The sequence below is a fragment of the Thermobia domestica genome, chromosome 1 (assembly GCF_964235325.1).
Source record: "Thermobia domestica chromosome 1, izTheDome1.hap1.1, whole genome shotgun sequence".
Classification (NCBI taxonomy): domain Eukaryota; kingdom Metazoa; phylum Arthropoda; class Insecta; order Zygentoma; family Lepismatidae; genus Thermobia; species Thermobia domestica.
In genome coordinates, this window is record NC_137454.1 from 226147085 (window position 1) to 226168991 (window position 21907).

Here is a 21907-nt window from a genome sequence, read left to right on the forward strand (position 1 = left end):
GAAGATTTCTAAGATTCACTCTTCTTGAATCACAAGGATTCCCCAAATTTTTGAGGCATATCATGGCACTACAAGTTGTAAATAATATCCATGAAAATATCATAGAAGGCTACTGAGTGAGGAAGAAGTGCAAGAAACCATTGCACGTGGATAGGACATGTAAAATACCCAACTGTCTTAAGGAAAGAGGCAAGGCCTTAAAAAATGATGACAATACATTAGACGTGTTACTAGCGAAGCCAATGTGGGGATGACGCTCAAAAATGAGCAAAACGATGGATTATAATGAAAAATAATGATAGTATTTTTAATATTTTATACCCGTCTTGGGGTTCTCAGTTTCACCTGTGTGTAGGCTATGTAGTACCGGTATGTATGTTGTATGTTATCTGTATCTGAGCGAATTCAGGACTGTGTTTCAAAGCAACTAGCAATTTGTCCAGAATGCTTGTTCTAACTGTACGTACCAGATATTTTCTTTCACTTGCTGAAGAATTTGAAGAGATTTTATCAATGGAAGAGATCCTTTTCCACTTTATGCGGCAATTAGGATGTTATTTGTTCTGAAAGCTAAATTAGGATATTGTAGGTTCTGACCTCCAAATTATGACATTTTAGGTCCTATAAAATTATAGTATTTTGTTCATAGCAACTTGAAATGTAAAGAAAACACAAAGTTTCTCTATTAACCATAATGGAATAAAATAGTATCGAACATAAGAATCAGAATCCTAGTTTTTAGTGATGTCAATATTTTGTTTTCTTTTCTTCAGAGAACAAGAGATGTTGAATTTCCATGCGACACATCAATTGGACGATCTCCAGAGCCTCCAAAAAGTGTTCACAGGCTTCGCCCAGGAGATATTGAAATTGTAGCTGCCATTGGAGACAGCATTATAGCTGGGATGGGAATTGCAGCTAGAAATGTATTCGAAATTCTAGTAGAGAATAAAGGAATAGCCTTCGCATCTGGTAAGAGAAATTGTATCATTATCTAGATCTTTAATAAATAAAATAATATCTGTGTTTATTTGTCTGTCTGCCTGTCTGTCATCAGTATGTCAGAAATGTTTATCATTATTACAAATATTACTAACTAAAGAATTTTGAGACATATATCCCCATGCCGCAAGCGTCGGTGCACCACAGATAGGCAACTACCGAGGTGGCCCCACAGCAACTATCCGCGGTGGCCCCACTTCCGTTTTGAAAATTATACCACTAGTGGCAGAGGCGCGACGAAACGACAATGAACCACAAAATTACTCCCCAAGATATGTTAAATCGCCTATATGCGTAATGTGTTTCCATTAAGGTGAATCTAAAAAACACTAAGAAAAAGTACCCCAGGGTGAGCACGAACAATCAACATTATGATTACCAGGCGCATGTTCTTCCGACTTTGCTCACTTGTAGAGACATAAATCGTTGAGTGTATATTATTCGACAATAGCTTTTGGGATAAGATAAAATGCGTCCGCTATGTAAATTTACTACAAAATGACGCGCGTCCATTTACTTTATTTCATAGTTCTCCCATACTCACTTTCTAATGATCGGCAACATTTGCCATCTAAATTCATACAATTATATAAAATCACTTCATGATATAGAGGCACGGGTTACTTTTGATCCCCGAAGCTGGGAACAATTCGCCAGAAAAAATAAAATATGTATAATAATAACTGCATGCACATAACTGGTAATAGTTCGTGTTGATCCGTTCGCAATTGAAGGAGTACCGACCAAAATGAAGTTCGCTCTGCTATGCGGTAGTAGCTTCAGCACCCCGACTCTAGATATCTGTTCCGACTCGACGAAACCCTGCCGACAGTAGCACACTAGCCAATCCTTCGACACGTCGCTATATTTCGTGCTCGTGGGTTTTCTCGGGGTTCTCTCGTTTCCTCCCACATTCTTCATTCCACCATTTCACTCATTTCTCATTATCACCGTCTCGTTTAGCCTAACCGGCATACCCGTGGGATGTTAAACTTAAAGATTTAATTTCATTTCATTTCACATCGGTATATTAACGATCGACGTTTACTAGCAAGTTGGTCACGAGGTGTGGGCGACGTTTACGGCATGCGGATATCAAAAATATACAATTATTTCTGTATCTTTCTTCATAGTAATTATTCTTTATCTCAGGTGGGCATGGTAAATGGAATCAGTATCCAACAATTCCGAATTTTCTAAAAGAATTCAATCCTTACCTGGAAGGATATTCGGTGCGGGATTCTTCGTGGTATCACCGTGATTCTAAATTAAATGTAGCATTCCCAGGAGCTTCAGATAAGGATCTCATGTTCATGGCTAAGATTTTAATACAAAGGCTAAATTCAGGAGGTTATGGAGATTGGAAAAACCGTTGGAAGGTGAGAACGTACTTTTAGAAACTGGTGTATACTTATAAAGATTTTACGGTTAAAGAAATAGTATATAAACTTATAAAGGTTAATGTATGTGCACTGGTAACACTAGTATTGATGTTCTACCAAAGAAAATCTGAAAATAAGATCAAATTCATATTTGTTTAAGAGTATACTCGATCAGATCGAAATACATCCAGAACATAATGAAATAATTGATGGAATGAGAGTTATGAATACGTGGAATGAAATTAAAATAACACTGTTATAGTGGACATAGGAACAGCAGATGGCAGAACGTTTACTCATGTAAATGTCAGAAAATTCATACGGTCACAAAACTATTTTCGTGAAGGATAACAAGAAATATCACATATTCTTCGTTCTTGGAATAAATGTCAAAGTACCGCGTAAAATTTGGTCCATAACAAAACAATCCAACTAATATAAATTATCGTAGTCAGTTACTAGACATTTATGATATTCTAGGAAGATGATAATCTTGTTTTTTGAACATACTAAATCAATAAGCTTAGCCTCTCTTGTGTTAGTTAATGTGCCAGTAGTGACTAAGTGTTACAATACACATTTGTGAGCATAGCACATACACGACAATTACTGGGTTGATGGAAGTTTCACTTACGAAAGGCAACTTGTTTTTTGAACTCTTACATCAATTTATCTTCCATTTCCTCCTTCGCTTGAGCTTCGTCCCTAGGATACTTCATTGTGATGACGAAGATCGCAATCGATTCTCGCTAACGGACAATCGGTTCTCGTCAACATACAATATTATCAATTTCATTTCCTACAAATCCATGCATTTTGCATGCACAAATTACATCCACTGGATCTTTCAGCCGCACTTGACTCTTTTCTTGGGAAGCCAACCAATAGCTACTATATATAGAGATGAAAATTCATCTACTGAATCCACATAATCCACTACACGTATTCGACTACGATTCGCTTTTACATCAATGGACATCGATAACAATACAAAGAAACTGAATACTACTACATGGTCTCAAGATCATTCTTTCACACGTTCAACTTTCAATCCTCTTTATCATTTTATACAAACAGATTATGACAAAAATTCACAAATCCTGAAACAATCTTTCTGCCTCTTGGCGCATAGCGATCTTTCTACACGTTCCTAGTGTAAGGAATACTCTCGTCCAAATACTTCCTACTAGTAATAGTTACATTCTAAAATCAAAAGATCCAGATTTTGGAATCACCTTTCGCAATAAAGCTTCCTACGAAATACTCGAGAGGAGCACTAAACTTACAAAATTGACAAATAAATAGCAACCTTCATTTTCTGGACAACCACTATTTCTATCAGTTGTCATTAGAGGTGTCTTTCCTGAACTAACCGATGAAGGAATTCACAAGAAATTAACACAAGAAGAGATTTCAGTTGATAAATGTTTCTCTATCCGGAATACTATTGTGCCGTTATATCTTATCCGTGGAAGTACATCATGCATCATATTGGAAACGGTTTAATAAACTAATTGGCGAGAACACCACGACAACTTATCTTCTCATTGCAGATGGCACGTCTCTGAGACGAAGAAAACCTAATGTATTTGCTATTCAGCTACCAGCGGGTTTTACTCCAACTGCCTCTAAGTTTTCTGAACGGACGGACATTTTTTGCATCCCTGCTTTACAACTTTCACCAGATCATGTCATTGATCCGGAAATTCCACTCACTGCACCGTTACTATTGGTAAACTCAACACTATTCTAATGTGAGTAAAGAATAGAGTGTCTGGGATTCATAACATCTCTTACCGACATATTTAAGAAGCCTCACAATAACTTCTACTACTGTTGTGATGATATACAACTTCATTCTAGATCTGGTCTATATCCTCCATATTAGAAAGCCCCAAAAGATTGCATGTTTGATAAACTGAACAAGACTGTACACTTTGTTTGCTCTTACAGTCCCATCAACTCACATCAATATTAACTAAAATACTGAAGATTTTTTTTTGTCTGCTGACTTCATAAGTATTTCGAGACAACTACCCTGCTACCCATTCATCAAACAGGTTTGCGGCCCAGATTCTCCATAAATGACCAACTGTTCTGTCTCAGCAACATAATTACTATTGAATATAATAAAGCTTTCTCTTCTTGCCTTACAGTCATGGATTTAGAAAAGGTTTTCGATAAAGAAATGAAATGAAATTTTGAGTTTTACGTCCCACGGCTATGCCGGTTAGGTTAAAGGAGACGGTGTGAATGAGTAATGAATGAAATGGTGGAATGAAGAAAGTGGGAGGAAACGGGAGAACCCCGAGAAAACCCACGCACACGGTGTTTGTCCACCACAAAGTTCACTTGGCGGGAGCAGGGTTTGAGTTTTCGATAAAGAATGGTATTACGGTTTAATTAGAGAACTAAAATCATTCAAGTTTCTACTTTATTATTTAAGACTAATATATTCTTTCCTTACAAATGGCTTTGCTTAGGTCACAGTCGGTAATGCTTTATCTTGGCTTATCTTTACGCTTACTGGAGTTCCTCAGGATTTGGCTCTAGACCTTTTATTATATATCCTTTAAACCTCTGACATCCCTTCAGTTCCACAAAATATTTTTACTTTTCAATATGCAGAAAACAGCTTTTCTCGCTCTTGGTAAAACTGTTCATGAACTTAATACTCTTTTACAAACAAGCCTCAATTACATTAAGTGGTGTAAGAGATAACATTTAACTATCAATACAAAAAAGACACAAGCTCTTGTAATCTTACCGCCAAAACACATATTCAAGAGCCTTCGGAAATCCGAATCTCTTGCAACTAATTGCTGATGGGTACTATTTACACCTCGCCCCTAGTACTACCTACCTAGGATAGTCTTTGATTCAAAACTTATCTCGAGTACCCGTCTGAAGAAACAATCTGCTAAGGTTAACATTCATTTAAATTTCTTTTCCCGTCTCACAGACACAACTTGTTGCCTAAAAGCCGAAGTGTTATTAGTAGAAAAATGTATAATACATGACCTGTTTGCTACATGAATATCCGATAATTTTGATCGAAACTGGGTAAAGTTGATGATTTTCACGTTGTTACAGGACATTTATGGTAAAAATGTAACCAGATTTAGTGATACAGTGAAACCTGTCTATGTTGGCCACCATCGGTTTCATCAAAAAGTGGCCAACTTAGACAGGTGGCCAACTTACAGAAAATAAGTGTGATTTGTGTATTTTTAGAATTGGATTTCTAGTATTACTTAATTGTAAAATTTTAATAAGCAGTGTCACGACAGCTACTTATAAATAATGTATAGAGAGTAATCATAAAAATATACAGTACTAGAAAATGTCACTATAGTACGTATGTTTAATATATGTGCATACCTTTCTCTTCCTGAAAACTAGTCTGGTAGATTGGATTATTCGGATTGAAAACACAATAACACAAACAACCATGAAATAAAAGCATATGTACGCAGTTTATTGAAATGGATATTATAGCACACCGAGTTATGCAGATTGAAAACAAGAAAAGCTAAGTTATAAATTGAGAAATTCATATGCAATTTATATGACTTCTTTTCAGTTGTTACTGAATGGTGGTTCATTGTAGACGTATTTGTTTTATTCTTTTTGGCAGATATGCACATTGTAATATTGTAGTTAACTACTTCTTGTTAATGAGCTAGAAGTGTTTCCCTCGGAGCGAAAGATGACAAGCCGACAGGTGCCAATAGTTGACAATTGAGATGGTTAGTTTTAAACTTGAGAATTTTGCGGAATTAAAAGCTCCCCACTGATGAGAGGAGTTGATATAGCTAATGGTTTTACCAAAACAGACAGGGTAAACAAAGACGTACACCCATTTCCTGAATTCCTGTACATGCTTTTTCTTATTCACACCTTTCTTCCCTTACTCCTTTATGAGGGTAGTGTTCTGGCCATTGACCTCCAAGAACAAATCGTGCGAATCATGCTTCTTTGTGTCCAGACACAAATACAGAATATCTGCCTCTCATATGGAAATTCGAGAGTTAAGAAAAATAAAAAAACTGTATTTTGCAAGGCCAAGATACACAGGTAAATTTATCATTATCATCATAGGGTAAACATTGCTTCAGTGTGGCCAACTTCCAAGATAGACAGGTGGCCAACTTATAGAGTAGTAAGTAACGAAAGTCTTATGGGAAAATGCAGGTTCAAGACGAACTAGGCCAAGATAAGCAGGTGGCCAACTTAGAGAGGTGGCCAAGTTGACAGGTTTCACTGTATTTCCCATACTGCAATGTCCAGAGACAATACCCAAATTAAGTTAATATTTCTTTAAATTAAACTTTAATCAATTTAAGTAAACATTTAATGGAACTCTAATTGAATTAAATATGTTCTTCGATTAAATTTTTATGTGGTTTGAAATATTACGGAATTTTATTTTTCAGAATCAGAATATGATCGCTGATCATTTTAAAAAATTCTAAACTACGGTAGGTCTAAAAATAATTGAAATATTTACTCACGTTGAAGTTGGGTTTTTTTCCTTTGATATTCATCGGCGCCAGGAGACGTTTTCTTCTTTTTTGCGAACCGTTAAATATATTTGCTCGGCTTAATAAGCCTCGCAGTACCTAACTTTCCTATATCAAATATTGTGGCCGGTTTTGTTCTTGGGTATTAAATATTTTATTCTATTCGTAATTTATAATAAAGAATTGTAATATACGGATATCATCGCAAATCTGTTTACTGAAAATACTTGATTTGGTTTAATTTATAGAATATTAGGTATTATGAGGAAAAATACAAAACTTTTAAAAACATATTACCTGACATGCGTTATTTTAAATACTAGATATATGCCAAGACGCTTTGTTTTGAAATAACTTGAAAGAATTATACCGCTAAAGGCATTATGAAATATCTGACTTACACTGAAAGCGTGGAAAAACATTTGTTACTTAAATTAAGGAAGACGAATGTAGATCTTTAGCAAAATTAGCACACCGCTTTTTGTATTTCCTCGTTTGAAATTTTGGTGTTTACCAGACTTGATCATTATAAAATGATATTCATGACATCTAGCGGATAAACTTGGAACAAGGTGCATATATATATATATAGTTGAACATGAGCCTTAGCTCATAAGTATTTGAAAGATATATGGTTTAGATAAACGAAGCAGGGCTAGGTTTTTATAGAGAATATGATAGTTATCTTTATTATTACTGATATTAATGCTTGTTATTACCAACAGTTTACTTTTTTTTTTTAAAGAAACCTCGAAGTTGATTGAACACGTGCTTTTGCTAATAATTATTGCAAAGTGGTTAAGTTTTTTAAAAATAATTATTAGTTAACTTTATTAGCAATAGCGTTATAGATTACTATTGGTACAGGTTTAGTACCTTATCGAAGCATGAACATGGTTGAACATGAGCGTCGGCTCCTAAATATTGCGAGAGGTATGTTTTAATAAGTGAAAGAGAGAGTTAGAAATGTATAGAACATATGGGAGTAATTTTTATCTACGTCGATACTAATGATTGTTAGTACCATCGGTTTACTATTTTAAGGAAGCTCGAACTTGATTGAACACGAGTCTTGGCTTGTTATTATTGGAAAAGCTTGAGTTTATTTTATATAGAATATATATTAATTAACTTTATTAACGCTAGTATTAATGTTTGCTATTTGCATAGGTTTAGTATTTAATTAAAACTCCAATGTGGCTGAACATGAGCTTTGTCTCGTAATTATTCTTGGAGAAAGTTCTATGCATTATTCAGTAGATAATACGATAACTTACTAAAGCTAGCATTGATGATTGGTATTATTATAGATTTTCATTTTAAAAAGGAGTGAATAAGATTGAACATACTTGGATATATAAGAATAAAAATAACTTATTAGATCTTATGTTAGTGGAATTTTTAAAAACTGTTTTCTGTTTATTTGAACTTGTTTGTGGTTCACTTTTGATATTTAAATGAGTTATTGTGTGAGTATTGTATGAAAATCTTGATTAATTATTACGGTTAGGATATTACTCTAATTACTTGTACATACTTATTTATGTTTGTCTTTGGTATTAGGATCTATATTACTAGGATCTTGTTACCATTAGATTTAAAATTACATATACTTGAATGTGATATATTGGTTACTTTTACCTTACTTCTATGTGAATAGTTTTGAATAAAGACTTTATTTACTACTGAATAGAATAATCATATAAGAAATTATTATAAGACCAAATAGTTAATGCACGCGTATAATGGCGGAACCGTATTTATTAATGTCTGCGTACATTGTCCGTTTGAATATAAATTTAACAAATTGTTCAGTTTAAATGCTATTAACGTTATATAAAAATTACTACTGAATAGAATAATCATATAAGAAATTATTATAAGACCAAATACTTAATACACGCGTACAATGGCGGAGCCGTATTTATGAATGTCTGCTTACATTGACCGTTTGAATATAAATTTAACAAATTGTTTAGTTTAAATGCTATTAACGTTATATAAAAATGTGTTTGTGTTTCCCTTATAGAATCTACATATGGAAAATATGGGTGGTACATTCCTGACAATTTTTTGAACACTATGTGGAGATTTAATTTTTTAGCAGAATAATAGTCTTCATACTTTGAGTTCATTGTAATACGCTATATTTCTTATATGTATGTTTCCCTTGATTTACGAGATCACAAACCTAAGTACTTTGAATCATACTTGAAACACAGTGGGATGGAATTTAGTTAAGAACTTTAGAAATCGTATGATATGGTTTCTGGATATTCATCATGTCTATGATTGATTGTTGTTCCGAATAGTTGTTTGTTTGCTTTTTTGTCGGATAGGGCAGGAATGGTATTATAGTGAATATCATATATTTATAGCAAGCTGTATATCATGCGAGATATCACACAATCATGATAATATTAAATTTATTATCGCGTACTCGCATTTTCGTCTTGTATATTAACTTTTTGTCATTATTCCTGAAATCCACTTTGCTTGTGAGTTGCCTACCACATAGATCTTTGGTGCATATGGTCTTACGATTGAAGTCATGGTGGACGGATATTAAAATTTGAACATGTGACACTGATTTATAATTTATTTTAAGCTGCAGATGCACACGTCATATAATGTTAGTACCGGAAAAAGGCCACTAAGCTTGAATAAGCAAATGAAGAAGATAGTGGTGACTTGCTATGAAAAGGGTAGTAATGAGTTTTCTTGTGTAATATTTATGTTCTTTGTTTTAAGTATTATTATCGTAGTTTTTATTTATATTTTTAAGTAACAAAAAAAACATACATTGTAATGCATTTTGTTTATTATTGATCTTATTTGATACGATATGAGAATTCAAATGATTAACTCAAGCAAAATTGTCATTATGATATTATCTGTGTTTATTGTTCCTTCCAAATGTTTAAACATATTGAAATTTGAGTTTGTTTACACATCACTGTGTGAAGTGGTTACAGATTTAGGAATTGGTTTTTTGCTTGTTTATAGGAGCATTCCGTACTAGCCCTATACCTAGCCTGTGTCTTGATGAACACGAGCCTTCTTTTCATCTTCACAAAATTTGTTTGATCTTCCCTTCCCTTGCACGCCTTAGAACCCTTGCTAGTCACCCTTCTTCTTTCGTTCTTGATGCGGGTGATCACTATCGTCGCTATGCGGGAAAACATCGTGTCAGCAGACCTTTTGGGATTAGTGTATTAGAACTTTTATATGAATTACCTCTTGCTCTACGAGATCTTTATCCATTGAGTTTTCTTCCAGTTTCACCCTGGCAGCTCTACTGTCCTCACATATCATTTCAATTGGCGTGATTTAATGTCTACCACGACTGATTAGTAACATCAGCAGGAGTTTCGCTGTCTGTTACAACACTATGCTGACTTCTCATACTTTCATATAGATGACTCGAAACGAGAAGACTTTGTCGGCTGTGGGTTTGTCTTTGGCCCTACCCGCTATGATTATGGACTCCCATCATTTGTATTGATCTTCATTGCTGAGCTCCCGGCTATTCTTAATGCCTTAGAATATGCTATGTCAAATAGCAATGCCTTCATTCTGATCCTGTCCAACTCAAGAGTGTTCTTACCAGCTTTCGAAATGTTTACATTAGTCATCCTCTAGTTCAAACGTATTTTATTAAAATGCCATTACTTACTTTGTGAAGGCTCAGTTGTCTACTTTCTTGGATTCCTTGCCATGTAGGCATTCCTAGTAATGAGGAGACGAATTCTGCAACTAAAGATGTTGGAGTTGCCCTAGTGAAGCCCCTCCCATGCACTGATCTTGACAGGGTATTCACATCTCATCTTCTTCAATAATGGCAGTTCGCATGGGATCATGCACATGCCAACAAATTTGGAAGGGCATTAGTCGTATGGAGGGCAATAGTTCTTCATTTAAAATTTAATATATTTTACTGTAATTTTTATACAGTTAACGTATATTATGAATGAATTCCATGTCAACGGACTATTTAACTACTTTTAATACTTTTAAATGAAATGAGATCTATTAAGGTACTAAAATATTAAATTGCAATAACAACAGAATTTACTGAAAGGTAAAAAATCCTTCTCGAGGACTATTGTCCTCCACGCGACTACTCGATTGTTAAGGTATGTCATTGCATGGGTGCAGAAAGACCTAGCCGTTGACGCATCCAAAAACTACTCTCCTCACTCACTAACTCACATGGTTTTGTCCTTTACTTCGGATTATTCTTTCGAAGCCTGGAGAAGGATACATGGACATCTGCACCAGTAGTAATTAGGAAGGAAAGATGTGTTCTCAAAGGTGCTTTTGCCTTGACATAATTATCTTTATTATTACAATTTTGAAGAGATGAGTAGGGAGAACATGCCTACAGATTGTACCTGTAGTATTCCTGTAGTTTAATATTAATCGACATTTTTGTTACAAATAGTGGAATAGCTATAAGGATTTGTTTCATAAATATTATTCTATTTAATTCATATACAATAAACTAGATTACTTGGTAATTATTTTACTTAGAAGATCAATATTTTACAAAAAATGAAGATGAACACATTTTGTTATTTTGAAACTATGTTCTGCTTTATATGTTTAAATTTTATTTTATATAGGTCACTTTTCATCTTAAATAATCTAGATTTATAGTTAAATATTATGTACAATCCAGTTTTTATTAGTGCAAATTTTACGTTCTCTACAGACGCTGTTATAACGAAATTACTTTCCGCGATTATCTGTAAGTAAAACTTATGTACATATTTTTATTGTTTTGTAATTTTATTTTATAGAAACACCATTTATCATTAATTACAATATCCTTCTACTAAGACTTGCTCATTTAGTGCTTACCTAAAAATTTTAAATATTGTGTTAGCAAAAAAGATAACATATGCAGAGTGAATACCTGGTGAATACCGTTCAATTCTAGGCCCTGGTTGCTATCTTTGATTTTCCTTATAGCGTATTCTAGAACAAAGTTAAATAATAATGGCGACAACGCATCTCCTTGTTTCAGGCCATTTTCGACGTGAAAGCTTGTGGACACAAATTTTCCTACTCGGACTTTACTTTGGGATTCATTTAAACATATCTTAATTAATCTAATTAACTTTCTCGGTATTTCAAGTTCTGTAAGAACGTTGTATAATGTTTCTCTTCTAACCGAGTCGTACGCCTTTGTAAAATCAATAAATAGTTGATTTACCGGCGTATTGCATTCCCACTTTTTTTCGAGTATTTGGCGAATGGTAAATATTTGGTCGATAGTTGATCGATTTCGTCTAAATCCGCACTCATAATCTCCAGTAATTTCATCTGCGTATGGAGTCAATCTTGCTAATAGAATATTTGAAAGGATTTTATAGGTTGTTGACAGAAGAGAAATGCCTCGATAATTATTACAGTGTGTTTTGTCGCCTTTCTTGTGAATTGGAACAATGATTGATTTTTCCACTCTTGTGGCAATTCTTCCTTGTTCCAGATAAGGAGAATGAGTTTGTGTACCTTGTTCCACAATCTTTAGCCTCCAGCTAAAATTAACTCAGCCGGAATTTCATATACACCCAGAGATTTGTGTTTCTGTAATTTCTTTATAGCTGTTTCTACTTCTATTCGGTTAGGTTCTGGAATATACGGTTCAGCGCTTGTGTCTCCGTTTCTCCACGCACACTAGTTTTTGGTTGCGTGTTAAGCAAATCGTCAAAGAAATCTTTCCATCTATTTAAGATGATATCCGTATTTGTGAGATCTGTAACGTAAGATTTCTTTAATATATAAGCACGAGGTTGATAGCCTTTCTTAAATTCACTGATCCCCTTAAACATGTCCCGGATGGTTTTATTTTTACTATTAGCTTCAAATTCCTTAATTTTAGCTTTAAAACATCGCGTTTCTTTGTTCTAAAAGTTTTGGAAGTTTCCCGTCTGATATCTGCGAAATTTTGTGTAGTTATTTCATTCGGATTTTGTAGCCAGTGTAATTTTGCCTGTTTTCTCTTCTCTGCTAGTTTAATGCATTCCTGGTCGAACCATGGTTTGTTCCTACGTATTTCCGCGTGTCCCAATTTTTCTATTGCTGAAATTTTAATGCTACCTCTAATTTCAATCCAGGTATCCTCAACACTAGTGCATTCCGAATCTTCTAAAGCCGAGAATTGATGCTATCAATAAAGTTTTTTTGATTATAAACACTTACATATTTTAGAGTTGATTTTTGTACTTATATTTTGTAACTACATTCTATTGTTAAGAATAATTATTATTTGTTTTGTTACGTATTTTTTAACACAATCTTAAGTAGGTTTACATATAACACATAAAGTATATAAATCGAAAATGAGTATATATTTGCTCATACCATAACGTATCAATACATACTTATACATTTAGTTACTTTTAATTACTTAAGATTTTGTTACAAAATTACGTAACAAATTAAATAATAAATATTCTTAATAAAATGTAGTTGCAAAATATAAGTACAAAAATCACCTCTAAAATATGTAAGTGTTTATAATCAAATAACTTTATTGGAAGCATCAAATTACTATACACATTATTGCCTAATGTAAAGAATATTACTCTATAATAGTCATTATCTTCTCATATAGTAAAACGTAAGTCTACTACTAGGTATTATGAAATGTTATCTTTTTTACTAAGTGTAAAATATGCAATACACAAATCTTAAAATTTTCAAGTAAAAATCAAATAAGAAAATCTTAGTAAAAGGATATTATAATAAACGATAATAGCGTGTCCACCAAATAATAAAATACAAAACAATAAAAATATGTACATAAGTTTTACTTATAAAGAAACGTGGAAAGTAATCTCGTTAAGATAGCGCATGTAGACAACGTAAAATTTGCATATACTAAAATATTGGATTATACATAACATCTAACTATAAATCTACAATAAATTATGAGTTAAAAAGTAAGCTAAAGAAAATAATATTTAAACTTCCAAACCAGGACATAGTTTCAAAATAACAAAAATGTGTTCATCTTCAATTTCTGGAAAATATCAATCTTCTGAGTAAAATAATTTTACCAAATAATCAAGTTTCTTGTATATGAATTAAATAGAGTAATATTTATGATACAAATCCATATAGCTATTCCATTATTTGCAATAAAAATATCGATTAATATTAAAACTACCGGAATACTACATGAACAATCTGTAGGCACCTTCTCCCTACTCATCTCTTTAAACTTGTAATAATAAAGACAATTATGTCACCTAAGGGAAAACCACCATTGGAAACAAATATTCCCTCCCTAATTACTAGTGGTGTAGATGTCCACGCAACCTTCTCCCGGCTTCCCCGATGGCAGAACTTTCTATGTCTTTCTGCGATGAGCTTTTGTAAGTCAAAAGTTTTCTGCACGAATTCTGCAAAAATTTGCTGCAGAAGAAATACTTGTGATTCTTAAGAATACGCTTTACACGACGTTAATAACAGTTCAAACTATATTTATGAAGGAGTCCGTCCATTTAAGACATCTACATATAGCAGGCATGTTTTTTTTTACTTTTCTGTTGGCTATTTTTCCTCCTCTGGTAATTTTTCTGCACAGGCGTGGCAAATTTTCTGCGATCACATCGCAGATCGCGGTATGCTATGCTATGGGGCCGGCTTCAAAAGAATAAAATCCGAAGTAAAGCAGAAACTAATTCCTACATCCCTAACAACTGAGGTCAACACTGTATGTGTAAGGAAACTCAAATTTCAATATGTCTAAATCTTTGGATGGAACGATAAACACAGATAACATCATAATGACAATTTTGCTTGAGTTAATCATTTGAATTCTCATATCGTATCAAATAAGATCAATAATAAACAAAATGCATTACAATGTATGTTTTTTTTGTTACTTAAAAATATAAATAAAAACTACGATAATAATACTTAAAACCAAGAACATAAATATTACACAAGAAAACTCATTACTACCCTTTTCATAGCAAGTCACCACTATCTTCTTCATTTGCTTATTCAAGCTTAGTGGCCTTTTTCCGGTACTAACATTATATGACATGTGCGTCTGCAGCTTAAATTAAATTATAAATCAGTGTCACATGCTCAAATTTTAATATCCATCCACTATGACTTCAATCGTAAGACCATGTACATTGAAGGTCTATGTAATAAGTACTACACTATCAAAACTTATTTCAAGAATAATTGCATCAAGATAACATACAAGACGAAAATACGAGTAGGTGATACTAAATTTAATAGTGTCATAATGTATGTGTGATATCTCACACATGATATACAACTGCTTAAAATATAGGACACTCGGGCGTGGGCTAGTTTCATATGACAGCCGCTAGACAGGGACATCAGTGGGGGCAGGAGAGCAGCCGCGCCCACTCCCACTCTGAATTTCAGATTTTGAGGGCAGTAAGGCAGATTTAGAAACCTTTTGATAAGTAAAGTTCAACAGAACATGTTTGATGTCCTTACACCGAATAAATATGGAGGAAACATAGATGATCTAAACTGGAAAGTTGCTTAGGCACAATTTCCAGAATTTTAAGCAGGCCCGAAAGTCGAAAGTAGAACCAGCTTTGGAATCCTTGGGTCAAAAAGAAAAAAATACAAAAGAGCAATATAAGCCTATAGCTTCTTGCGGCCAATATAAATGGATTTTAACTGATCAAACTCCGTATTTATTCGGTGTAAGGACTTTATTTTTTCTGTTGGACTTTGCTCAGCAAAGGTTTCTAAATCTGCATTACTGTTTCAAAATTTGAAATTCAGTGTAGGGGTAGGAAGGCGTATGACCTCTAAACGGGCGACCTTCTCTAGCGGTAATGATATAAAACCCTACATTGCACCTTGTCACGTAGTTTTCTTCCTTTCTTTTCGGATTCTTGGTTGCGAATATATGACGTTTTCCGTCGGTGTATTCTTTTTGACACGCCCTGAATTTATTTAATGTAATTATGCATCATTGACAATGACATTTGAAGCTTCACTTGTTAGTCTTTCTCACGTTGCAGCGTACACAATATCTTAAGTTTATGAGCAGGGAGGGGGAAATTAGCCCTCCTGTTCCCCCGTTCTAGAAACGCCCTTGTCTAGCGGTGTCCTGTGAAACTCTAGCCCAAACTACACTTTTTCACGTGGTTTTTGATTCATTTATTTCGGACTTTTCGCTTCGAAGATCTTACGTTTGCTGAGCAGAAATGAACTTTTTTTGAAAATGGACTTGGATCCTTGTGCTCTGAACGACCCATATCTAAAACTATTTTTAAAAATCTCTAAGTTGGAGCCAAATTTATCCTGCAACCCAAGTTTGTTCGAAACGTATAAAATTAGTTTCTTCGGTTTACTCGAAATGATGTCATTTTTCTTCCCGTAAAACTCATGTTAAACGATTCCAAGTTGTACGAAGACTGAGAATCAACATGTACTGTATGTATTAACGAATTTTTGCGATATTTTAATTTCAGAACCTCAATTTAGTAAAAGGCCTTTAATTTTCTGAATGCAAAACAAAAGCTTGTTTGAAAGATAATTCTTTTATTTATTGTTTAATATCATTTCTACAAGTAGTCCAACCTTCGACTACAACATTTTCTCGCAAGTTAACTAATAAGAATTTAAGCAATACAATAGACGATAAAGAAAAACAAGGGAAAAAGAATCGACATGAATTGTGGATCACCACATCGACCTGTAGTAGCCACGAGAAATCAAAACATTTACACGGGAACAGTGTTGTCACGGTCCTAGCTCTGGAATGGGCTAAAAAATAGTACCAAAGTAAAACAAAAAGGACTGAATTCATTATTTTATCACAGTGTAATACATGGCTCTATAATACGAAACTAAAAGAAGTAAAGTTCTAGAATACTCCGCCCCCCTTTTCCAAGAGTCCAAATCAAAAAATTGCTCTTTTTAAAAATGACTTTCTAAAAACATACTAATAGGAAGACTCCGAACAATTGTGGAAATAGAAGAAACTTTTTTCGCACGTAGAAAGTATAAGAGGGGCCACAGATTAAAAGGGAAAACAGTTATCATCTTCGATATGTATTGTAAGGAAGTCAAACGCTCTTCTGGGGCCGCGGTGGCTCAGTGGTAGAGCGTTCACTTCTGGTGCTTGGGGTCCCGGTTCGATCCCAGTCCCCGCCAAGTGAACTTTATGGTGGACAAACGTCGAGTGCGTGGGTTTTCTCGGGGTTCTCCCGTTTCATTTATTCATTCCACTTTATTCATTCCACGATTTCATTCATTACTCATCATCACCGTCTCCTTTAGCCTAACCGGCATAACCGTGGGACGTAAAACTCAAAGATTTCATTTTATTTCATTTCAAACGCTCTTCTATTTCAAAGTGACCAGTAAACCAAAACGGCGTTATAACCATATATGAAAAAAATATATAAAACGAGGAAAAAAATCAATTAATCATGAGATGTAGAAAAAGTCTTACTGACACTTTTGAAAATGTGACAAGCATCTGTTAAATGGTGCTGAATTGGATAGAATTGTACCAACTTTTTTCACAAAAGGGGCTGAAAATGCCAGCGGGGTACCAACGGGCCGATGAATGACAAAAAGGGCTGAATTTAATAATTGTACAAGTGTGAAACACTGAACAAGAAGAAGATAGCATGAACGGGATAACTTTTTGGTAATTTTCTTCGTTGCTGCCGTTTTGCGTCCCTTGGGGTTTTGGTAGTGTACGAATTGATTCCCGCATTCGACTAGTTCGTCTAACGATAACATCCGAGTTGATTCCCAACACTACGAACCCTCACTGTCCGTGTTGATTCCCGGACTGCTTTCACACAGTTCCTGCAGGTGTTGCTACTCACTTGCGAGAAACCAGTTCATTGTGTGCCAGCGATGGAGTTTGAAGTGAAAAGGGCAAGAAACTGTTGGTGATAGATGGTTAGAAATTTTGCCTTCATAAGTGTCTCGTCGGTGGGGTTGAAAGATATAAATGTACCAGAAGAACATGTAAGTGTTTTGTTATCCTAAACTCTTTAAATTGTGTTGTTCGCTCGCGATTACATCATAATCATGAAAAAGATAACTCTGGTACATTAAACCGGCAAAGACTTAGTAAATCAGTCAAAAGGAAGGCGGAAGAAAATTTGTGTGAGCGCCTGTCGAAACTTATATGCATCGAGTTAGCTAATAGTGATATCGACACACTCACAACACGTGATTTAGTTCGAATTAGGGAAAATATTAATGCTGCTCAATCAAGGAAGCTTCCGAAGTTGCCTAATAACTTAAAAGAACTGCACGAAGCCCTAAAGAAAAGTGTTTTCAATACAAACAGGGGCGAAAAATTTTTTGTTTGTGAACGACTCAGAAAAGAATATTATTGGTTTCTCGTGTGAAAGTAATTTGGATTTTCTTAAGAATCCGAAAACTTTATATGAAGATGGACTTTCAAGAGGTGCCCTAAGCTGTTCTACCAAATATTTATAATTCACGGTGTACATTGAAAAAAAACTATTTCCCGTTGGTTGTTATTATTTTTTTTTCCTCCCAAACAAAACCTCTGAGACATAAAAGGAAGCTTTGTGCTTAATTAAAAATATCACCAATCCAGACATTATATACATTGACTTTGAGACCGCAATCCACCAAGCAATTGCTTACGTTTGGCCCGAAATGACTATTAATTGCTGCAGATTCCATCTCGGTCAGCCATGATGGAGAAAAATTCTAACCGAGAAATAACAGAGTCTACCATTTCCCGTTATGAACATCTTCGGAAAATCTGCTACAAGTTTATGCCATGTACATAATTCCATTACTTATTCTCGATAGTTGCAACTTAGCATGTAAATTATGAGGGTAACGATAAAAAAAATAATAAAAATGTGTGATGCATGTGAACTACCGTAGTGTTTCTTAATAGGTGGTCAGCGGTATCTTTGGTAGTAATTGTGTTTCCTGACTGTGTTTAGTGAATGACTGACTTCAATGGTTGAAAATATTTTAGTTTTATGCTTAGTGATGCAAATGAAGTTGATATATTTACTCCAGCATCTTCCAAGTAGCGGAAATGGTGAACCAAAAGTAATTTTCTTCTTTTCCTGTAGTTTGTTCACTGTATAAAATTTCTCAAATTTATATTACAACTTGCATCTCTCAAGTGAGTTACTCAAAAGTTGAAAATTTGAATTATTTAGGATTGTTTGCTTTAACTACAACTTCACAAGCAGCCAAGATGTGGTTGGCACACGTGAATTGGTACAGTATGCGAAATCGAAATCGCACGGAATGGAACTCGTACGCTAAGGGTAAATATGCACTCACCAGATGGGAATCAACTCGTACGCTAGGGGTAAATCCACTGTCAGCTAATGGGAATCAACTTGTCCGTTTCGGAATCAATTCGGTATCAATCGGCTCTGACAGATTTTTTTTTACAAAAATTAAAGAAAATAAAAATAACATATGTTTAAACCAAGCCTTAAAAAATACACGTGTTTAAAACAAAATGTTTAAAACATATATATAATTTTTTAAAACAAAATCATTTTTTTAAAACAAGTTTTAACAGTTTGATTTAAACATTTTGTTATAAACAAAACAACCCTGGTTGTCAAGTTACAAAAATAGTCACTTTCAGTCTTATATAAATTGATTTTTAAATATATCCCCCTCCTTCTGCTCCCCTACATTGCTCCGTCAAATTTAAGTCATGAAACGATCCCAGGTCTGAACCTCATCTATGTTTGGAAATTTGATCAAGATCGGTCGAGTGGTTTAAGAGTTATTAAGTTTTATTTATCTTTATACCCCTCCCTACATTGTCCCAAATGATAATGTGTACATCATTTGCACTTCACCTTCATCTCATATTTTACCCTCAATTTATGACTCGTGTCATCATATAATTATACGTTATTGAATTCTACTCTTATTCATTGGCAACGGTAAATTCTACTCTTATTATATAATATAGCGTCGTTGCTGTAAGGGATGCTAAAATCAACATGAAATTAAAATCAATGCTTTATCCACAATCTCATACATCTCTTCTCATACAAAGAGCAACCTTTTGGGAAAGATAGTCTTGGAGCTAGCTAAGAAAGAAACTCGTTGTTGAAATAACGCGCTTTTTGCACTGTACTCTTTATTTTTCTCAAACAAACTGATCAATAACAGAAAATTTGGATACTTTTATCATGTATAATGATTTCGTTGTTACATTTAGTTAGTCTTTATTTCGCGCATAGCACTCTATTATACTATTAAAATTAATTACTTTTAACAAGATTTGCGAGTTTCAGACTGCATTTCTATGTAACCGGAAGTTGATTATCATGCATGCATACTCTGTGGGCTCGCGAAATATCATGCTAACACCATTTCACTAATAATCTCTACTTTTTTTTTTTAAAAAAAAAAAATATATATGCGAATATTTCAATAATACATGCAAAACTTTCAAGTTTGAAGTGTTTGACTTTATAACTAGTTAATCCCTACAAATATTACATATAACTGCAAACCAAGCACATTATAACCCAAGATCTGACTGAAATGAAAATTACAGTTATAGGTTTTCTTACGTTAGAGGATTTTCTAGAAGAATTACATTATGAAGGATAGATTATTAAGAATTATCAGAGCATCATGTGTTTTGTTTCTGATACACTCTGTTTGCAGCCACCTAGAGGATGAAGATGGGACGACAAAGAGTCTTCATGAATCGAAACGAGGTGAAATTTCTCTAAAATTTATTAGATAAGACAAGTATACTTTCTTTCTCGTCTTGTCTCTTCTTAACACAATTTCCAATCTCAGTTTTAAGCCTTTGTTTACGGTATCATTCCGTTTTCACCACAGTTGCGAACTCCAGAATATTCTTGTATCAATACGGATCTGATAATGTATAGTGTTTTAATTACGAAAGTTGTACTTGAAGAACTTTCAAAGACGTTCATCATTTGACCGCTAAGTACTTATTTATGAATTATTATTTTTTTAACCAATATTAAGTTGTTCAAAATCAATGTATAACTTAAAATAATGTTTCACTCAGCATTTGTTTTAAGAACATTTGTGAGATTTTAATTACAATTTCAATCTTATCCACTTCCAGCTATTAACTCTTCAAAGCGGCATCATTGACCTTTGTTCAAATATTTGTCCATCAGTAATAGGTAAAGATCCTGTAGGACGCCATAAGAGAAAGTTGCAACAAGTATTGGATTTTTTGCAAGAGAATTTGCCAATGACATTTGTTAATCTGATAGCAGTTGAAGGTAAGGAAAGAAATTAAACATAGTTTCTATCAATTACAAATGTAGAGTTTCAAATATGTATTGTGCACTAAAACTAGCAGGAGTTCCCGTTCTTTTCACGAAAAGTTGCTGAACCTATTGAATACTAAGATACAGGCATCTTAATGATCTATTCATCCTTTCTCCTTCCCTTGTAGGTCACACATTTAAAAGAAACAAATCCCTGAAATACGTTCCTCATTTTATTTTCAGTGAAAAATCTAAATATCAAATTTCATATCTAAATTTACGGGATTCCGAAATATGCTCTTTAAAAATAATAAGAGTAACCTCCATTCCACACTTTTGCAAGTCGAATTTCTAATAATAAGATGTCCTACGTTGGAATCCTTTTCGTTTAGAGGCATGAAACCTTAAAGTTTGAATTTCAATTTAAAATAATTAAAAACATACCACAACGTTATATTTTATTTAACTACCGAAACAATTGATTTAATTAGTTCAAATGAGAAATCCAAATACGAAATTTCATGTCTCTAAACTTCTGAGGTTTCGAGATAAAGATATTTTATTGCAATATTTGTAACCTCATTCCTCACCTCTTTCCACGTTGGATATCCGAAAATGCTTCACTTGTGATACTTTAGTTGACAAATCTTATCTTAACAAGAACTTAAATCACAAGTTTCTAGGTTAAACAATTTGACCTAGGCGTTGATTACTCAGTCAGTCAGAACTCCTTGTA

General features: G+C 33.9%; 1 protein-coding gene across 1 annotated transcript in view; it reads left to right on the forward strand.

The window, feature by feature from the left end:
* The window catches only part of LOC145667100 (phospholipase B1, membrane-associated-like), a 37475-nt gene that overhangs the window by 3617 nt on the left and 11951 nt on the right, over positions 1-21907 (forward strand). The window contains exons 2-4 of the mRNA XM_081734838.1: positions 774-972; positions 2155-2381; positions 21021-21183. Coding sequence (XP_081590964.1) covers positions 774-972; positions 2155-2381; positions 21021-21183 — 589 coding nt within the window. The remainder of the gene's footprint in view (positions 1-773; positions 973-2154; positions 2382-21020; positions 21184-21907) is intronic.